The following is a 20,495-nucleotide window of genomic DNA, read 5'->3' as shown; positions in this document are numbered from 1 at the left end:
CTGCTTTGCAAAAACAAAACTGACCTTTTTCTCTTTAGGGCCAATCATTGGCTGTTGAAGCTTTAATCATACAGTAAGCTGTACACACATGTACACACATGTACACACGTATGTGATGCACGTTCAAGAACCCGTCTTCACCGCATTCTAAAATGCGCTTTTAGCCCACGGTGTTCACACTGGACTGTCGCTACCCGATACATTTACAGAAAGGTTGGAGAGGCTCGTTTCTCAAGGCTTTTTTCTCTCACAGCTCTATTCCGATAAGAATGGCATAGAATTCTGCTCGGGCACAAACCGCAACTATTAATTTCTACCTTCATGACTAACTTTTCAAACGGTTGGTACTTTTGTGTATTGAAAAGGATGCTACCAATATGTTACTACCAAATCCAATCCCTGATTGGTCAGTGGTTAACTCGTCTATTGGCTGAACGTTTTGTACATAGATCTCAAAAACGGGACGTAAAAACGTGCGTAGTGACATGTGAAACCAAGAGATTTGAACGTGGAAGCCCATAACGTGACTATACATGGGTTTACATAGACTTTTTATTGGAAGTGGTCGCTTGGACGAGGCCGGTGGGAACGTGGCGTCAAACCTATAGGGGGCACACAGGTACCCAGCATGAAATCTAAACACCATAGACCGCTTGATGGTGGAGAAAATGTTCTTGCACATTTTCTTCTTGGCATGCTGTAGGTGACAGGTCATACTAAAAACATACAACACGCAAGGGAAAGTGAGGGTGAAAGAGGTGAGATGCAGACATATTGTATGGATTTTTTCTGCAGACTGTCCAAGGTGTCAGAAAGGGGGCCAATGACTAGACTGTGATGCAAGAGCACCACCTTCACGATACAGGTTCTGTCACCCCCCCACCCCCCCCACTGTGCTATCCCATTGATCCCATAGGAAAACACAAGGGGTTTTCAGAAACTTTTTATTGGACGTAGCCGCTTAAACCCGTGTTGCAGAGGGTGGTAGGAATGTAGCTTTAGTTTATTCTTGTTTTTTTTGTGTTAAGTCGCAATAAATCAGAAATATCAACAAAAATATTAAGATTTATGATTTGTGTTTTACAGTGGGGCAAAAACGTATTTAGTCAATTGTACAAGTTCTCCCACTTAAAAGAGGATAGAGGCTTGCAAGTTTCACCATAGGTATATCTCAACTCAGACAAAATAAGAAAAAAAGAAAAGAAAATGACAGTCTGATTTTTAAAGAACCTATTTTTAAATTATGGTGGAAAATAAGTATTTGGTCAATAACAAACGTTCAACACAATACTTTAAGTATTGTCAAAACTCAACACAATATGAACCTGTAGTGATGCTTCGGACGTCATCATGTTTACCTCCTCTAAATGAAGCATTATTATCACTAATTTAGGTTAAGTTAAGGGTAGACCAGCAATCAAATAAAGAAAAGAAATTTGCCAAAAACTACAGATTTCCTATTTTCTGACTTAAACCACCTTAAATGAATTGAATTCTTATTTACGTGGTGTCAAATCTTTTTGACACGGAGACATGAAGAAGAAACGGAGCAACATGAAATACTTCAATGTCTTTATTGTCTTTATTGCTGCTGATGAGTCAAAAGTAAAATATTCAAAACATTCATCCAGTTGGAAAGTCATATGAAACTGGCAGAGACTACAGGTAACATGTTTGGAGGCTTAGCACTACACAAACACGTGTTAGGTTAAACAAACGTAAAAGAATTTTTAAAAAATTACATGGACACAAGGTTGTAGAAAAAAAAACAGCATTATGAAATGATTAAAAACTCAAACGTCACATTTGTCACTTTGATACAGATTTTGGTCGAGCTCTCCTGCTCGTTTTCAGGAGCTGTGGAATGTGATTGTCGCAGCAGAAACATTGATCAATTTAATGCCCTGATGAACCGATCGTGTTCGTATCAAAGCTGGTGCTGCGCGTGAATAAACACGTCTTTCTGTTGCTGCCAGGCTTTCCTGGACACTTTCAAAGCTGCTTCCAATCCTGAACCCTCCTGATTTTACTGCAGGAAGGAACGCTTTAGGAATGTGCATAGAGACAAATAAGAAGACAAGAGGATAATAGGAAGGTGACGGCTTTTCACATATTCTTTACATTAAAAAGAAATAAGAACAACTACAGCTTTAAGCAGTGAAAGCACCACGTGCTTTTAAAGAGGAATGTCTGAAGATCCAAAAAAATAATGTAAAAAGCAAGATAAAGATAAAAAAAACACATTAAAACTTAAATAAAATGACACAAAAAGATAATAAAAGTCATAATGGCCTTCTGGATTTGGATACTAAAAACAAAGAAGAAGGAGAAATACTTTTTATTCGTGAGTATACTGATGTTATAAATGATTCGTATGATATTGAAAATAATCATGTGTGCTAACTTATATTACTGAGACCGTTGCTGCTGCTGCTGCTGTTAAGACATAATAAGTGAGTTCAGCTACTTCTATAAGTGCTTATATCTCTATCCTGAACAGGTGAACCGTGAATAAAATACCGTGTGTGAAGCTTTAAATATAAATAAAGGAAAATCTTCTGAAAGAGGGAGAGGACTGGTGTCAATCGTCTCTTTGGAAGGTGGATTTCTGAAGTTCATCCACTCGATCAAAGCCTGAAACACAAAAATCTGAATTCTTCCCGGCAGGGTTTCTTCTTATTTTTTTTTTAACTGATTGATAATCACTATTGTCCAAATTTCACAGCGTTTTGACTTTTTAGGAGGCAAATAAAACAATAATATTAATAATAATAATAATAATAATTATTTTGTGCAAAGGCACTATACTTGGCAAACCCTGGTAATGTATGCTGTTTCAGTACAGTGCGAGGACGGCGTCCCGTCATCCTGTGGTGTTAGGGATCATCATTTGGTTCTTGAGGAAAAAGTCACAAGAAGACTTTTGGATTGTCGTGGTCCCCAGCTTTAGTGGCTCCTTCAAGACATTAGTGGCCCATACCTGAAAGAAAGCAGTCATTTATAGCTTTATAACCATTTTGGGGCTTTTACTCACCTTCAGTGAGTGCTTTTAATTTGAAACTACCACAGCTTTGGTTTATTTTCTATCAGTTTTCTATTAGTTGTTGTTAACTGCCAGATCCTCAGGACGTTTGATCACGTTATTTAATCTTACATCTAGTTTTTAAAAAATGTTTTAATTCAAATTTAGTCTTTTCTGAAACTTTGTTAAAAGCTGAACAAAAAAGGCATTTTTAAAAATAGTCTTTCAATATTACGTTAATAATAATAAAATTTAGATTTTCTTAGCTGTAAAAAATCTTCTTTTATTCCCTCCCGTAGCAGTCTTGGATTGTTGTCGCAATTTATCCATTTTACCGCACCTTTGAGCCAAAAATCTTGGGATTAGTGAACAACCCTCACAAAAAAATGGGGCTAAATTCTCTTCTCCGCTTCAAAACATACTTTTTAAATCCATCAGCAGAAACTAAATACACACAGATATTTAAAGGAAGTTTTGAAATCATTACATGATCTCAAAAGTGGTGTTTCCCTGTTTGCATAATTCCTTACCAGAATATGGCCTATTAAATATGAGATAAAATATGAACATATCAGGAATGTGGGCGTGGCTAACAACAAACCTCAGTTGCCACGGAAATCCAAAAGTTTACTTTTGACAGGCTTTAATTAGTCATTTCTTTTCCCCATTTTATAAGCTAACTTAAGTATATAACTTAATTTAATAATGGTGTCACTTCCTGTAGCAACTTTGCTAGCTGTAGCGTTAGCGGGATTAGGTGCAGTAAAACTATGAAAAAAATCTATTATTTAAATATCTAAATATTTGGGTGTTATAATACCAATAGACGCAAAGATTTCATCCTAATTTATTTTTGTTAAATAATTTTGTGTCATTTTTTTCATGTGATTGACACCCGTTACCTGTTGCGCAAACGCTAGCTTTAGCGCTATTGGGACTCGATGCACAAAATCCATTTTAAAACACGCTTATTTAAAGTAGTTTGTGTCACAGAGCTTTTCTTTAAAAGACCAACACCTATAATTGCTGAGTCATTGCAGCCCTGACAGATATAAGTGGCTTTCTTCTACGTCAGTGTCAAGTTTCGTCAAGTGATTCAAGGTTGGGACAAATCTTCTGTCATCCTTTACAGGGATGGGGCTCTAATCTCCAGCATAGCAGCCATTAATGTGAAAAACCCGCCTGGCAAGAGGCCCCCCCTTCCAGCACTCATCATGTCTGAGCACCGACAGAGGGTCTGAGGGGCATCACGCCTGTGGAGCATGTTTGGAGAGGTGGAGCAGGCGTGTGCGCGTGATCCTAAACGCTAAAACAGCTTCGGGGCGCGCCGACACGCGTGGAATCCTCCAACCTCAAAAAATAAAAAAATAAAAAAGAGGAGGAGGCGGATCTCAATTTAAAATAGCAAACAATGTTAAAGTGGCATCTTGCAGCAGAACGAAAGGCCAAACGGGAAAAAAAAGAGAAGGCTTCAGGCTGGGGGGTGTGGTGGGGTTATTGACTTTGGTCCAAAAAAAAAAAAAAAAAAAAAAAATCAAAGCTCAAGTGCCAACATCACACTTTAAACAAGGAGGCTCCAGTCGGAGTCTGAGAGCCCGGATATTTGTCCTCCGATAAGCTGGAATGCACCGCTGCGAGTGGGGAGCCGGAGAGGGATCGTGTGGAGCGCCAGCTGTGGGTTTCAAACCTCAGTGAGCACTGCAGCTCTGACCGCCTCGACAAAACATGAAGTTTGTGCTTTTAGAACAACTGAAGTCATGAGTGAGACACTGTAGTTTCAGCCAGTTTGGGGCCCAAGATTAGAAAACAAGCTCTGGGTTGGCCCAACACGACGTTCAGGCAGTTTTAGTCATCAAACTAATTCAACTAAAAGACCTTTGTGAGGTTCTGGTCGTCCATGTTGGAGCCAGACGACGCCAGTAAGCAGTGATTAGTCCAAATTGGTCCAAGTCACAGTTTCCATGGCAACCACCCTGGCCAATCAGGAGTGAGCTTGTTAAAAGGCCACACCCCTACCACCAACGTGGGACCATACTTTTTTTATTGTGGCAGCTGATTGGTCAGCTTGTAGCTTGAATGACCTGTACTAAGAAAATATCATAAAAAGGTTTGGTTTATCAAGGAAATGTAAAAAAAAAAAAGGTAGCAGAATAAGCAATAGCTCTTTATTTCTTAAAATAATTCTATGGGATTGTGGCTACTTGGACAGTGACTGGATGTAAGAACTATACTGACTGACTCCTCACCCTTTGCTTTCCAAAGGGGGAGGAGTCTTTCAGCTACGGTATGACTCGACCAAAGAGTTACGGTTGTCCAAAGAATGTGAAGTTGTCTATTGTGCCTGATTCCAATCATTTTGGTTTTTAAACCTGCTTCAATTTGGAAGTCAAACAGTCTTCTCATGATGGAAAAGACAATGGTTCCAAACTGGGACCTCATACTTCATTGACTACTTTTTTGTAACTTTATACACAGACATCCATGTCATATTTGTCATCAAACATGCTTCAATACGGAAGTCAAAGGTTTGTCTCTCGGCAAAAAAACAAAAAACTCACCGTTGGCAACTGATTTGGTTTCTCCTCTGCCTGCCACCTGAAAACAGAAGAACAGGATGGTAACAAAGCTACAAAGCATCAGTCCGAACACCTTCATCTCTGCAGATGTTTGGACTCTTTTCACCAGCTGTCATCTTCGTCATTCCACTTCGCCAAACATCACAACGTTTCATTGCCAGTTAATGACAGCGATGCCCTTCAATCACACGGCTGCCTTGAAAAGCGGCAGCTGCAGTCTGCACAGGACAAGCGAAGAGGACGGCTGAAGGCAGAGACGTCCCAAAGGCCAGTTTGACAGAAAAAGCATATATAGCCACCGTTTATTTGTGGAAAACTATTGATAGAAATCCAGATAAGACTGTTTATTCTTGTCGGGCTTAATTAGATTCAATTAGTTGTCAAAACTCGGCGAGGCGCCATTATCATTACTAAAAAAGCTGTGGAGTTTCTCCATTAAAGCAATCAAACGTTGGGTGAGGTTTGGGCGGAGGACAGGGGTGTGTGGTCCTCCAGAATAGCAGCAGTGATCAGACAGCCATGGGTGAAAGAAAAAAACAAAGAGTGAGCAGCCTGCAGCTGGACAGCAGATGCGCTCCTTCCGAAGGCAAGCTTTGGATTTGCTCGGACAAATTACAGCCGTTTTGGCGCCAACGGCTGCTTTGACGAAGGCGTTTGTTGATATTCTCGCTTTTCTTGAAGTTTTTTTTTCCAAGTGTTTTTGCGATTTTTGGAATCCTGTCAACGTTAAGGGATCACGATTTACCATCGAACCATCTGTCTGTGGTTTTGGACTGAAACTTTTGGACGCTTGTTGTCTTAAGAGCTAAAATAAATGTCCAACCAAAGCAAAGCAGAGTGGAATTGTCATAAGTAGGACAACAGGAAAAAAAAAAAAAGACAAAAAAACAAACAGGGTGAAAGCAAACCACGTGAAGAGAGATTTTAAGCAAACTGGGATTCATTTGTTTTACCTCTCCAGGCCTCATTCCAGATTGAAAAGTTAGGTCAACTAGCTATGAGAGTTCTTCAACACAAAAACATACAGAAAGTGAGTGTTATTGACCTGCTGCTACATCAGGGTCATGAGATTCCAGCAGTTTCTCTTTTTTTGTTGTTGACTGGAAAACGACTGGAAGCTGAAGAACGTTTTCCATAACCACAAACCAGTTGCTGTACTTTCCGCACTATAGGATGAACTGCATTATAAGGCGTAAATGAAAAGTCTATTTTTGAACTTGTGTTATATATATATAAGGGGCACTGAGCTATAAGGCAGACTAAGCAAGACAAACAAGTCAGATAAGTCATTCAGACCTTATTACCTGGCCTGTAACACCTGGCCTGTAACACCTGGCCTGTAACACCTGGCCTGTAACACTTGGCCTGTAACACCTGGCCTGTAACACCTGGCCTGTAACACCTGGCCTGTAACACCTGGCCTGTAACACCTGGCCTGTAACACCTGGCCTGTAACACCTGGCCTGTAACACCTGGCCTGTAACACTTGGCCTGTAACACTTGGCCTGTAACACTTGGCCTGTAACACCTGGCCTGTAACACCTGGCCTGTAACACCTGGCCTGTAACACTTGGCCTGTAACACTTGGCCTGTAACACTTGGCCTGTAACACTTGGCCTGTAACACTTGGCCTGTAACACTTGGCCTGTAACACTTGGCCTGTAACACTTGGCCTGTAACACTTGGCCTGTAACACTTGGCCTGTAACACTTGGCCTGTAACACTTAGCCTCTAACACGTAGCCTTTGACACAAGCAGAGTCCCACGTGATCTTGTTGCTTTGGCCTAGAGCTGCTCAAAGAGGCTCAGTGTGCTCTGTTGCCAACAAGCAGCCGGAGGTTTTAAGTGAAAAACAAGAGTTAGTCTGAAGGACGCTTACAAATAATTAAATATCGTCTTGTCATTATTTTAAATTGATACAAATATCAAATGAAATATTCATCGGCGAAGCAATTTTTCCCTTCACCCCTACTTCCAAGCTTGTTGGTAATACGTAAAAACACAGACTGATACCGCTAAAATAAACACTATTGTGACTACGCTAACACCCAACGTTACTGCTAACACGTAACAAAAACATAGTCGGACAACACTACATGTTAGCTACGTTAGCATTTTCACAATAACACAAAGCCAACCATGTTACCAAGTCACAAAAAAAAAAAAGACTGACATTTTGTGTCCCTATCAAAATCGCTTCAACATCTGAAAAACACACACAAAACAAATCAATCTTTTTGTAAGGCGCCCCAAATTATAATGTGCGTTGTCAATTTTTGAATTACATTAAGGCTATTAAATGCACCTTATAGTGCGGAAATTACGCTTAAAGGCAGGACATGCCTGTCACGCTTTAACCCTGGAGATGATGGTGGCAACTTTTAAATAAACAATTTTTGACACACCTTACCAATGTAAAGATAAAAAAAAATCTGCTTTTTTTGCTGGAGTTATGTCAATCAACATTGGAGCTAAAGCTGAGATCAATAGTTTTACCTTAGTTGAAGCACCGCCTTTGTTTTCCCATAAACTCCTCTTGTTGGTGACGTCGACAGGCTTCAGATCCTTCAAGAAAGCAGAAAGCAAATAAGAGTTTCAGCGTCTGTGGGATCTGCTGCGGTTCCTCTGCAACAACAGAGGACACTAGAGAGGCAGAGGGTGAGAATAAAGCCAAGTTGGCTCAAGTTGGAATGTAAAATGAGGGAGCAGAAATATTTAAGCATCAGAGTCAGAAACAAACGTGCAATAAACGGAAGGGGCGAGACTGAACTTAAAGATTTACATTGAAGTCAAGACTATAGAGCTGAACATGTATGACTTCCACTTGTGACAGCCGGGTGGTGCCAGATCACACGTTAGCGTGCTTCCCTTTTGTTTTCAAATAAAAGCTAAAAACTACAAATACCAAAAAAAGAAACCCAATAAAAAATGGTAAGGAAAAAAGAATCAAGTCTCTAAATATATAAATAAATGGAAATATGTTGCAACATACAATTACAATTAAATAAAAATACTTATTTTAAGTGGTTTTGTATTATATTTGTTTTTATTATTTTAACTGTACGATGACCCCGTCGGGATAAAAGCTAGTTTAAAATACAATGGAATATTAGTAATAATGATCAAAGATGGAAAAAAAAAGAAACTTGATGATCACAAAATGAGTATATAGACACATTTAAAAAAATAAAATAAAAACGTCTTTAACTGTATTTTGAATGATTTATTTTGATCATAACATGTAAAAAAAAAATTAAGTCTTTATAAAAATGTTGTAATTTATATTTCTGAAGATTTTATTCGTTATGGTGATACTATGTATATAAAAATAATTGACTTCTTAAGATTAATTTTTACGTATGGCATTTTTATGCAACATAAAAAAGAAAATTAATATTCTACATGAAAATATTTTATATATTTTACGTTAAAAACTTATTTTTGGACGATTATTACATTTTCCATGTAACAATAGAAAAAAAAATATTCACTAAACTCTTACTATAGTAGAGTACTACAAATGGCAATATTTTTTTATGCATCTCATTGCTCCTCCCACTTACATCCAGACCAGTAAGAACAAAAAAAATTCATGTATAAAATGCTCCAGCTGTGACAGAAGCTCCTGATGATTCCTTTGAAGTTTCCCTCGCGGCTCTAAGTTTCACCGTTGCAGCAACTTACCGTTGGCTTTCCTCCTGGTGTTCTGCCCCCATCTGGGGTTTTATTCAGCCAGTCGTTGATGCGGCCTGCCACGCCCGTCTTTATCACCGCTGCTTCCTGTTCGGACAAGGTCAGAGGTCAATTGGGGTTCGTCTCTGTCATCGCAGCTGCAAAGCAGGAAGGGAATAGAACTCGTCTCCTTCCTCATCCTGCTCCGCCTCATAAAGGGCTCTTAATATTATTATTATTACCTTGAATGCACTTCCGCCGTTGCCGGGGGCGTTGAACACGCTGCCTTTTTCCCACATGCTCTTAATGTTTCGTATGCTGTCGGTGACCACGGGGAGATCCACCGCTCCGGCGCGAGGAGACCGAGATTCCTTATTCTCTCTCTGCATGGAGAGTAAAACAAAGTTCAAACTGGTGATCATATTAAAGCTGCTCTTTAATAAATAACAACAGGCGCATGCCTGCACTGTCTTCCATATGTACTCAGTGTGACGAATGTGATGAATAACACTGGGACTGTGGTTTGAACCAACAGACAAATCAAGCTGGTTAGCCAAAATCACCCGATTTTATACCCAACCCGATTCGGAGTCGAGTCCCAAGCCAATACTTTTGTAACACAGTAAAAAACAAAAACAAGGCCAAAAAAAAAGTACCCTGGAGAACCCAACCCAACAACCTTCTTCAAGGCTTTTAAAGTTAAACAAATTTGGTTTTTGTTTGTTCGTTTTAGGAAGCACCAATAACACAGCGGCCAAAAAAATTAAAACATAAAAATACAAAATTAGAAAAATCCAAAGAAAAAATGGACCAAATTTCAGCCTGTGGGAACTCCGGGGCTAAAAAAACAACGTTCCAGTTAGTCTTGAGTTTTATTTTTGTCACCTTTAATCTTTTAACACTTGAACAGAGCACTTCTGTTAAGTAGCTTGAAACAAAAATCGTACAACTATCAACTAGAAAATATAGTTCACTCTTAAATAGTAAAATAGGTGATAACCATGTGAGAACGTTTGCTGACTGTAGCTTCAGTTAAACTCATAAAACTTTTGAACATTTTTGATCAGATGTGATTCATATCCATCAAAAATTCTTTAAAAAAAAAGGATTACATTCTTCCAAAATTGTGGTTGGAGCGTAAATATGCTAAATATTCATAACTAGCTCATATCAATTGAACCACTTATTAGTTTTGGTTGTTTTTGAAATATTTTTCCTTTTAGATGACCGTTTCCCAGAGTTTGCACTTTGTAGACGGTCCCTTAGCAGCTGCTTCACTGCCATCTCTGTTTAATTTGTATTAAAATGACCTTTAAAATATATTTTTGAAATGTCTCTGCAGGTCGCTAAGGTAAGACAAACTAATAGAGACACTTGCTGTCCGGTTTTAACATTTATTAAAAGCGTTATTGAGTCCAAATACCTCGATAACTTTCCCAAACTGCTAAAACTAGTGCCATATTCTGCTGCGCTTTACGGCAATAAAATGTTGTGATATGCAAACGTCTAGTAGGGAATTTAGTTAAAATAATAAGGATCATTTATTGAAAATAATAAGCTTGAACTATATAGCACTGATCAAAATTATAGCAAAAATAAATATTCAATTCCTGATCCTTATACAGCATTTGATTTGGGCTGAAACTAGGAGATTGGGCCAGATTTCCGATCATGTGATCAGATTTGGACATCCCTAGTTTATACTCTTTTAAATGCTGTATTGCATCTTAATAAAGACAATAATCATACAATCATAATGTATTGCGATGATACAAAACGTGTTCATGCTAGTTAGCAAATTCTGCATGTAGTTGGTGTGAAATAAAAGTGTGTTTATGGCTTTAAAATTGTGAGCAAAAATCCTGAAGGAAATGGGGCTCTGCAGCCACTGTAGAGTTTGTAGAAAAAACATAATAGAACAGGTTGACAGCTAACACATCACGCTAACCTGAGCAGCTGAGGTGTACTGCTCCAGCCTGTTATCTATCTTGGACACCACCGGAGAATGAGCCGCCTTCACAGCACTGTTGGACAGAATTAGAAGATGAAAGCGCAGAATATGCAGAATAATACCGTTAGGACCAACTCCAATGAAAACTGGGTTTTTAACATGTTCTTGTTGCATTTTTCTGATGATGGAGGACAAATATAAAGAAAACTAAGCTTAACCCACAAGACCTGGATACAATTATGGGTATTTTAGCATTAACCAAGCGGACCACTGAATCCATTTCTGATCTTTTTATGATCCACTGATGTCACCGTGGGTTCTTATGGGTTCAAATTGCATTTCTGAATTACTTCTTTATTCAAATCATTGTGAATCAGGAGCAGGTGAAAAAATGCCCTTGGGAAAAAACAAACGGATTTGTGATGCAGAAAATACGGTGGGTGGGGCTCTAGCTCCCTGCTCCACTCCATTCTGATGTCCATTTATAGACAAACACATTCATGTTCGTCCGAGCTGGAATCGGGCTCAAAACTGTACGGCTGGATGACCCCAGTATTACTCGTCCGTTTTTGTTCCTCCGTTAGGTTGGGGGTGTGATGCTGCATTCCCTCTGACCTCAGCGATATGCGTTCACCCTGAAAATTTAAATAAACGCCCGTTTATATGCTAGTTTTGGGCTACTCTCGCCTTCACACGTAGCTATGTGTTTTTTTAGGTCCATTTTTGGGATCTACGTACAAAACGTGCGGCGGTTGACGGTGCATTTAAAGTTAACACTAGAATCCCCGGAAATTTCAGCTTCTGGCGCAATCCTCCCCCCTTCCTAAGGTAGCGTTGTTATGACTGGACCCTCGAGTTGCAAATCGGTGGTAGGACGGCCCACAGTTTCGCTCCCTCTCCCCTCTCCAGTGTACTGCACAATAAGGAAAACAGGCAGCAAAGTCTACAAGGAAAACTTTTCTCCAGTGCGCCTGTGTTTTTGGCACCATTGTTTGTCTTCAACATGCCGATTGCCTTTCTTGAAGTGGGAAGACTTTCCTTTTACAGATGAAATCTTCTCATCGTCCTCTTCAACAATATTTTAGTCTGCTTATGTGTGATTCTCATGTGGAGAGGTTGTTTCAGCTGTGAATCTGTCGGTGCTGGCAAATCCTCACCAGAGGAGGAATCAGAGAGGATGAAGTCTGAATCTTCAACAGAAGAATCTTCTTCACATCTGGGAGTGTTTGAAAAAGAGCTAAGCCTTCTAGAGGAGAGACTTTCTTGACTGTCCTGCTGCCATTGGGATGTTTGTCATCCCGGCCTAAGGAGCAGCATCGTCGTAATTAAAAGGCCACTGGGAACGCTTTGAAAATGGATCAAAAGATGATCTGAATGCCATTTTAATATTTTAAACACAAGCAGATCAAGTCTATGCTATCGTTTTTGGGTAAAATGTTGTGAGGTTTATGTCAACTATACAACTTTTGGACATAATTTAGGTATTTTTACCTTTTCTGAGCCGACTTGTTCAGAAACTCCGCCCGTTCTCCAATCTGTACAGAAAAAAAAAACAAGTTAAAGAAGATTTTCTGCATAAACTCCAACCCAGTTCCTGTTTGAGGCCAAGTCTGGGGACAGAAACGTGATTTCAGGTCTTGGCTGAACCTTCATTATTCCCAAACTTATAAGCTATTTGGTGCATAGCTTTCGTGCCATTAATTCTTCTAATGGGCACCGTCTCATTCTGTCTCATTTTTTTCATATGCTCATTAAGTTCCTGTCCTCTGACCGGCAACAAAACAATGCGGCCGATTGTTCCTTTCTGTGCAAAGACATGCGCTGCGCACACACAGGCGCGCACACACACAAATCACGGCAAAGTTGCCTCCTATCCCTGCTGCTGCAGGAACTGTGGGAATCTCAGAGGACGGTTTATGATATATGACAAAGAGGCTAACATAACGCATTTGTTCCTCTGTCCCCCAAAAAGGGTTTGTGTAAAAAAAACTAAAATACACAGCAGAAAAAAATAAATCTAGTCACTTCTTTTAAAAAGAGACTTTGCACTCAGCTGCTGCAGCTGAATGTGGGAGTTCCCAGAATACTCGCTGACAGGAAATTCCCCGTTCTCAGACGCGTTCTACAGAGTCATGACCATTCCAAAGCAGTTACAGTAATCCTGTTAACCCCTAAGCTCTTTCCTGCATATCCGCGCCGTCTGTCCTTCATTTACGCCTTCTGTCCATCTCTACCAGATTACACTCCGCTTTATCTGCAATACAGAGGAGGGGTTTGCTGGGCGACTGTTGATAACATTAAGGTCAGCTTTAGGGATTGTGTGTTCCTGTAGCTTATTCCTAGTACCAACACCTTTTTTTTTTTCATACAGTCAGCTGTAGAGCAAAAAAATAAATACAAATTCCAGAACTACAAATAAAAGAGGTGAAAAAGTGTATAAACTATATTGAATGACTGTCAGTGAGGTCACTGCCAGAGGTCAGTGAAGCATGAAAATCTCTCAACAGTGAAATGGAGCAGGAAGTGGCTCCATTAATTTAATGAGTATTTAGTTTAGGTGCAATTTCATTTTTTAAAGGTGAAATAACCAAAATGTAGTTTTAAATAGAAGCTTTAAAAAATAAAAAGATGCTAACCAATTAGCAACAAAACTGTGGAGTCAATTTTCCTGCTAACTAATTATTTCACTATGACATAAATAAAATAAAATCCCTGGGCGAATTTATTTAAAGGTTTTTTTTTGGCATTATGTCTAGCTATGAAAGTGTGTAGTCAATTTTAATGCTAGCTTAGTTATGCCCTTATCTAGAAATACTTTAATGCAAAACTGTCATAATGCTAACTAAAATGTAATTATATACCAAGTCAACATGTTAGTAATATTTAGGAACACTTGTTAGCCTCTTCTTTTGCTAACAAGTGTTCCTAAATATTACTAAAATGTTGAGACGTTCTCAGGAAAAATATTAAAAGGGATTGTTAATCTTTACAAAAACAAAGAAAAACCCCAAATATGGCTTTTGCAGACCTTCATTTGATATATATAAAATTAGCGCATGTGTTCTAATGTAACCAACTAGTGTTTAGATAGAAAATACATTAAACATCTTAGGGGAAAAAGAAATAAAAATCAACAACAATCCATATAAAATTCATGCAACAGGCTGACATGCACAGAGGAACACGTGCATAGCGGTACCTACAGTAAACATGACGACATAGTAAAGCTGTGTCTGCCGGGCCAGTGCAGTGGGATGGAGAATTACATTTAACAGTTTTATTTACAAAAGCAGTGATTTGCCAGCTCCATTCTGGCTTTACAGTGATGAGAGCTCACTATCAGAGCTAAACCTTCATTCTGGAATCGTACTGGGAAGGACCAGATGGATATCACAGCTAACTGTCACTAATTAGATTTTCTACTCTGGCTGAAAATCCCCCTCGATTTTCAATGTGTGGGAGTTGCCTTTTGGCAACATTGGAGACATTTATTCACATTTGAGATGATTAAATGTTCTTGTGCCATGACAAACATTTATCTCTGGATAAGAAGGAAAAGGACTTGCAAAAAGGATTTTTTTTTTCAACTGACAGGGCAGATATCAGCAGAATCGGCTGCAGATTTTTTCGGAGGCGGTGCTTAGTTCATGGAGCTTTCGTGCTCCTTCATCTCAGTCATAACAGCTTGCGTAGGAAACTAAAAGAGGTGAGAGGTTTGCATGCAGGCAACCTGTCATTTAATACATTCAGTTATTTTTTAAGTTGACTTAAGGTTTTACAACATCAAATCAGTCCTTTAAGGATTCCGTGGTGCAGCAGTAGCACCCATTCAACCAACTGCAGCGCTTTTAATCCAATCACTGCAACTTTGACAGTTGCTCATTTTAACCCAATTTCACCATTAAACTTCCTCTGCCAATCAAATTTGGAGGCTCATACATAAACCTAATGGTCTGACCAATCAGACGAGTTTAAAGTGTGAATGTAGCATGTGTGTGAATGTAGCATGTGTGAGAATGTAGCATGCGTGCGAATGTAGCATGTGTGTGAATTCAGTATGTGTGAATGTATCATGTGTATGAATGTAGCATGTGTGTGATTGTATCGTGTGTGAATGTAGTATGTGTGAATTCAGCATGTGTTTGTTGCGTGCTTGTGAATGTAGCATACGTGTGAATGTAGCATGTGTGTGATTGTAGCATGTGTGCGAATGTAGCATGTGTGTGAATGTAGCATGCGTGTGAATGTAGCATGCGTGTGAATGTAGCATGTGTGTGAATTCAGTATGTGTGAATGTATCATGTGTATGAATGTAGCATGTGTGTGAATTTATTATGTGTGTGAATTCAGCATGTGTTTGTTGCATGCGTGTGAATGTAGCATGCGTGCGAATGTAGCATGTGTGTGAATGTATCATGTGTGTGAATGTATCATGCGTGTGAATGTATCATGTGTGTGAATGTAGCATGCGTGTGAATGTAGCATGCGTGTGAATGTATCATGTGTGTGAATATAGCATGCATGTGAATGTAGCATGCGTGTGAATGTAGCTTGTGTGTGAATGTATCATGTGTGCGAATGTAGCATGTGTGTGAATTCAGTATGTGTGAATGTAGCATGTGTGTGAATGTAGCATGTGTGTAAATGTATCATGCGTGTGAATGTAGCATGCGTGTGAATGTATCATGTGTGTGAATGTAGCATGCGTGTGAATGTAGCATTCGTGCGAATGTAGCATTCGTGCGAATGTAGCATGTGTGTGAATGTAGCATGTGTGCGAATGTAGCATGCGTGTGTATGTAGCATGTGTGTGAATTCAGTATGTGTGAATGTATCATGTGTATGAATGTAGCATGTGTGTGATTGTATCGTGTGTGAATGTAGTATGTGTGAATTCAGCATGTGTTTGTTGCATGCTTGTGAATGTAGCATACGTGTGAATGTAGCATGTGTGTGAATGTAGTATGTGTGAATTCAGCATGTGTTTGTTGCATGCTTGTGAATGTAGCATACGTGTGAATGTAGCATGTGTGTGAATGTAGCATGTGTGTGAATTTATTATGTGTGTGAATTCAGCATGTGTTTGTTGCATGCGTGTGAATGTAGCATGCGTGTGAATGTAGCATGCGTGTGAATGTATCATGCGTGTAAATGTATCATGTGTGTGAATGTAGCATGCGTGTGAATGTAGCATGCGTGTGAATGTATCATGTGTGTGAATATAGCATGCATGTGAATGTAGCATGCGTGTGAATGTAGCTTGTGTGTGAATGTAGCATGCGTGTGAATGTATCATGTGTGCGAATGTAGCATGTGTGTGAATTCAGTATGTGTGAATGTAGCATGTGTGTTAATGTAGCATGTGTGTGAATGTATCATGCGTGTGAATGTAGCATGCGTGTGAATGTATCATGTGTGTGAATGTAGCATGCGTGTGAATGTAGCATGCGTGTGAATGTAGCATGCGTGTGAATGTATCATGTGTGTGAATATAGCATGCATGTGAATGTAGCTTGCGTGTGAATGTAGCTTGTGTGTGAACGTAGCATGCGTGCGAATGTAGCATTCGTGCGAATGTAGCATTCCTGCGAATGTAGCATGTGTGTGAATGTAGCATGTGTGCGAATGTAGCATGCGTGTGAATGTAGCATGTGTGTGAATTCAGTATGTGTGAATGTATCATGTGTATGAATGTAGCATGTGTGTGATTGTATCGTGTGTGAATGTAGTATGTGTGAATTCAGCATGTGTTTGTTGCATGCTTGTGAATGTAGCATACGTGTGAATGTAGCATGTGTGTGAATGTAGCATGTGTGCGAATGTAGCATGTATGTGAATGTAGCATGTGTGTGAATTCAGTATGTGTGTGAATTCAGTATGTGTGAATGTATCATGTGTATGAATGTAGCATGTGTGTGAATTTATTATGTGTGTGAATTCAGCATGTGTTTGTTGCATGCGTGTGAATGTAGCATGCATGTGAATGTAGCATGCGTGTGAATGTAGCATGCGTGTGAATGTAGCATGCATGTGAATGTAGCATGCGTGTGAATGTAGCATGCGTGTGAATGTAGCATGCGTGTGAATGTATCATGCGTGTGAATATAGCATGCATGTGAATGTAGCATGCGTGTGAATGTAGTTTGTGTGTGAATGTAGCATGCGTGTGAATGTATCATGTGTGCGAATGTAGCATGTGTGTGAATTCAGTATGTGTGAATGTAGCATGTGTGTGAATGTAGCATGTGTGTGAATGTATCATGCGTGTGAATGTAGCATGCGTGTGAATGTATCATGTGTGTGAATGTAGCATGCGTGTGAATGTAGCATGCGTGTGAATGTATCATGCGTGTGAATGTAGCATGTGTGTGAATGTAGCATGCGTGTGAATGTAGCATGCATGTGAATGTATCATGTGTGTGAATATAGCATGCATGTGAATGTAGCATGCGTGTGAATGTAGTTTGTGTGTGAATGTAGCATGCGTGTGAATGTATCATGTGTGCGAATGTAGCATGTGTGTGAATTCAGTATGTGTGAATGTAGCATGTGTGTGAATGTAGCATGTGTGTGAATGTATCATGCGTGTGAATGTAGCATGCGTGTGAATGTATCATGTGTGTGAATGTAGCATGCGTGTGAATGTAGCATGCGTGTGAATGTATCATGTGTGTGAATGTAGCTTGCGTGTGAATGTAGCTTGCGTGTGAATGTAGCTTGTGTGTGAACGTAGCATGTGTGTGAATTTACTGTGTGGCTTTTAAAAGAAATCTAGTCTTTAAGGCTCTTTAGGTGAAATATGAGCTAAATTTTCAGACAGAAAGGAGAATTCTTTTTTTTAATGCCACTGAGTCAACTTGAAGATGTAAACACGAGTGCTAAATGTACGAATCATAGTTTGAAAAGTATTTAAATGAATTTATAAACAGGCAAATATATTAGTCTTTAATCCAAGTGAACTAAATAAACAGCTGTTTGCATTTGGAAAATCATTATTTTATTTTTAAATAAATCACTGTTTACTCAAGAGTTGGTAGGGTTACATAAAACTGCACTTCTAAAACTGACAAGTAAAAAAAAAACCTTTGAAACTTGATCTTCTGTCTAAAGAAAGCCTTTAGGTAAAAATTCTTATAGAGAAATATACTGTAGTTTTTTCAGTGAAACAGTTGCAATTTCAAGCTTCTTGTGTGACAACAATCAGAAATTTTTCTTATAAACGAGTTTGCCTAGAAAGTAAGTTCAAAAGTGAAGTTCATTTTTAAATAATTAACATTTAATTCAAACAAAGATTTTTCAAAAGAAGCTTAAAAAACAGCATAGGAAGGACTAACTAAAACATTTACAGATTTGAATTGCTGTTTTCTACTAGAGTGTTTACTCCTTGCCCAAAACAAAGCTCATATATAACCAGCTCAGTTAATAAACCCTTATTTAATGTTTATTAAAACTATGATACAAACATGAGGGGTCAGGGGTCATGAGGGGTCAGGTTATTTCTACCTTCAAAGAGGATCCTCGAGGACTGACGCATTTGAAGGGTTTCCCCTCGCCGTCCATCGTGTCATCCACCTTCTGCCTCTTCTCAGCGGCCTCCGCCCGCCTTCTTTCGATTTCCTCCTTCATCTTCCTCTTCTCCTCCTGTGACATCAAGACCTCAGTATCACACAGAGGAAAATAAACGCTTTTCTGAAAAGAACTTGTGCATGAATGAGGCTGAAAAGAGAAAAGAAATAATAAAAATGCTCTCATATCTGCACCGACCTTGGCATGAACGCGTGTCAACAATTCAGATATGTCAGCGTACAGTTTGAGGAACAATTACTGTCTAAATGTTTAGCATAGAGTTGAGAAAAGAAGGCTGGAGTCTGGCAGTATATCAGTGCTCTCCAGCTTCCATGTCTTGCTTAATTAGTCTCTCTGTATCTCTGGGCCATCTTTTAATTACAAACCAAAAGGCCTCATTAACATCATACAAGAGGAGAAGAACGGCAAGAGACGGCCCGCCGCGTTCCGAGTCAAGACCAACATAGACGAGACGCTGTGGCGGCGGGAAGGACGCGGGGCCTCTGAGCTAAAATGAAGCCTACAACATGACATATTTTCAGTTGTTTCACACTTTTTTGTTATGTATATAATTCCACATGTGTTAGTTCACAGTTTTGATGCCTTCAGTGTGAATCTACAGTTTTCATAGTCATGAAAATCTAGAAAACTCTTTGAATAAGAAGGTGTGTCCAAACTCTTGGTCTGTACTGTATGAGGAGAAGGACAGCGCGTGAACACGCTGAACCGAGGTAACCGTACTTTCTGCACTAAAAAGCGAACCATAAATGAATGGTCTATTTTTAAAGTTATGTCATGTATAAGACGCACCAAACTACAAAAGAATCTGAGATAAGATCACATGTCAGTCAGACTTTTTTAACTACATATACTGTAACTCTAAAACTTGTTTGTAACACGCTACACGTCAGCTACAGTTGAAACATTAGCTGAATTAGTGTATTAACAAAACCTATAACTGTTGTTAGTAACACGTAAAGAAAAACCCCACAGTCCAAAATCACTACATGTTAGCATACTCACATTAACACTCAACCTTGTTTAAAACACGTAAAAAGCCAGACTGATAACGCCAAAACAAACATTATAGTGGCAACACTGACTTCAAATCAGTAAGAGGTAAAAAGAAAAAACAGACTGATACTGGTAGTATCCATGACTACGGAAACTCCAAACCTTGTTATTAACAAGTAAAGAAAAAAAAACACAGCTTAGTGCTGAGTTGATAAAATTGATTAATCGATCTGAATCAAACCAAGCTTAAGAAATCAAAATTAGATGTGCCTTTCTTTTTTCCGGTGACCGAACGTAAAACAGCGGTAAAGCCTATGGAATTTACCGCTGGGAATTGGAATTTCCCATAGGACGGCTAATGCTAAATCTTGGTCAACCCAAACATACATTGCTGACTAAATGAACAGCTTCATGTACTCACAGGCATGACCTTTCCAAACTCTTAAGTAAAACTTTTTTAAAAAGTAACCATTCATGGGCTAAAGCATTGCATTCTTTGCTCAAATCTTTTGGAATAAAGTGTAATGCTATAGCTCCACCTAGTGGCCAAACTGAAACGAACTCCAAAAGATTTTTGTAATACGAAACAGTTTAGAGCCTTTACAATGTTAATGATCTGCACATTAATATTTATTTATTTATTTTTTTTTTGTAAACTGGCCCTAAAACTCCGTTGTAGAAATCCCACCCTACT

General features: G+C 39.1%; 1 protein-coding gene across 11 annotated transcripts in view; it reads right to left on the bottom strand.

The window, feature by feature from the left end:
- Window positions 1–1,555: 1,555 nt before the first annotated feature.
- cald1a (caldesmon 1a) overlaps window positions 1,556–20,495 on the bottom strand; it is an 81,109-nt gene continuing 62,169 nt past the window's right edge. For 7 of the 11 annotated variants that reach the window (XM_078941519.1, XM_020714283.3, XM_011490919.4 and 4 more), the window contains 8 exons: window positions 18,725–18,862; window positions 12,713–12,756; window positions 11,219–11,294; window positions 9,513–9,653; window positions 9,283–9,378; window positions 8,095–8,163; window positions 5,581–5,617; window positions 1,556–2,980 (listed from right to left, as the gene is read on the bottom strand). In XM_078941519.1, coding sequence (XP_078797645.1) covers window positions 2,967–2,980; window positions 5,581–5,617; window positions 8,095–8,163; window positions 9,283–9,378; window positions 9,513–9,653; window positions 11,219–11,294; window positions 12,713–12,756; window positions 18,725–18,862 — 615 coding nt within the window. In that variant the 3' untranslated portion in view covers window positions 1,556–2,966. Of the gene's footprint in view, window positions 2,981–5,580; window positions 5,618–6,551; window positions 6,605–8,094; window positions 8,164–9,282; window positions 9,379–9,512; window positions 9,654–11,218; window positions 11,295–12,712; window positions 12,757–18,724; window positions 18,863–20,495 lie in introns of all 11 variants that reach the window. The other 4 variants (XR_013653450.1, XR_002293119.3, XR_013653452.1 and 1 more) reach the window with 1 other exon arrangement.

This window comes from Oryzias latipes, chromosome 23 (genome assembly GCF_053564925.1).
Source record: "Oryzias latipes strain Hd-rR chromosome 23, Olatipes_Hd-rR_3.1".
Classification (NCBI taxonomy): domain Eukaryota; kingdom Metazoa; phylum Chordata; class Actinopteri; order Beloniformes; family Adrianichthyidae; genus Oryzias; species Oryzias latipes.
Note: the sequence above shows the minus strand (reverse complement) of the source record. Positions and strands in the feature narration are given on the sequence as shown.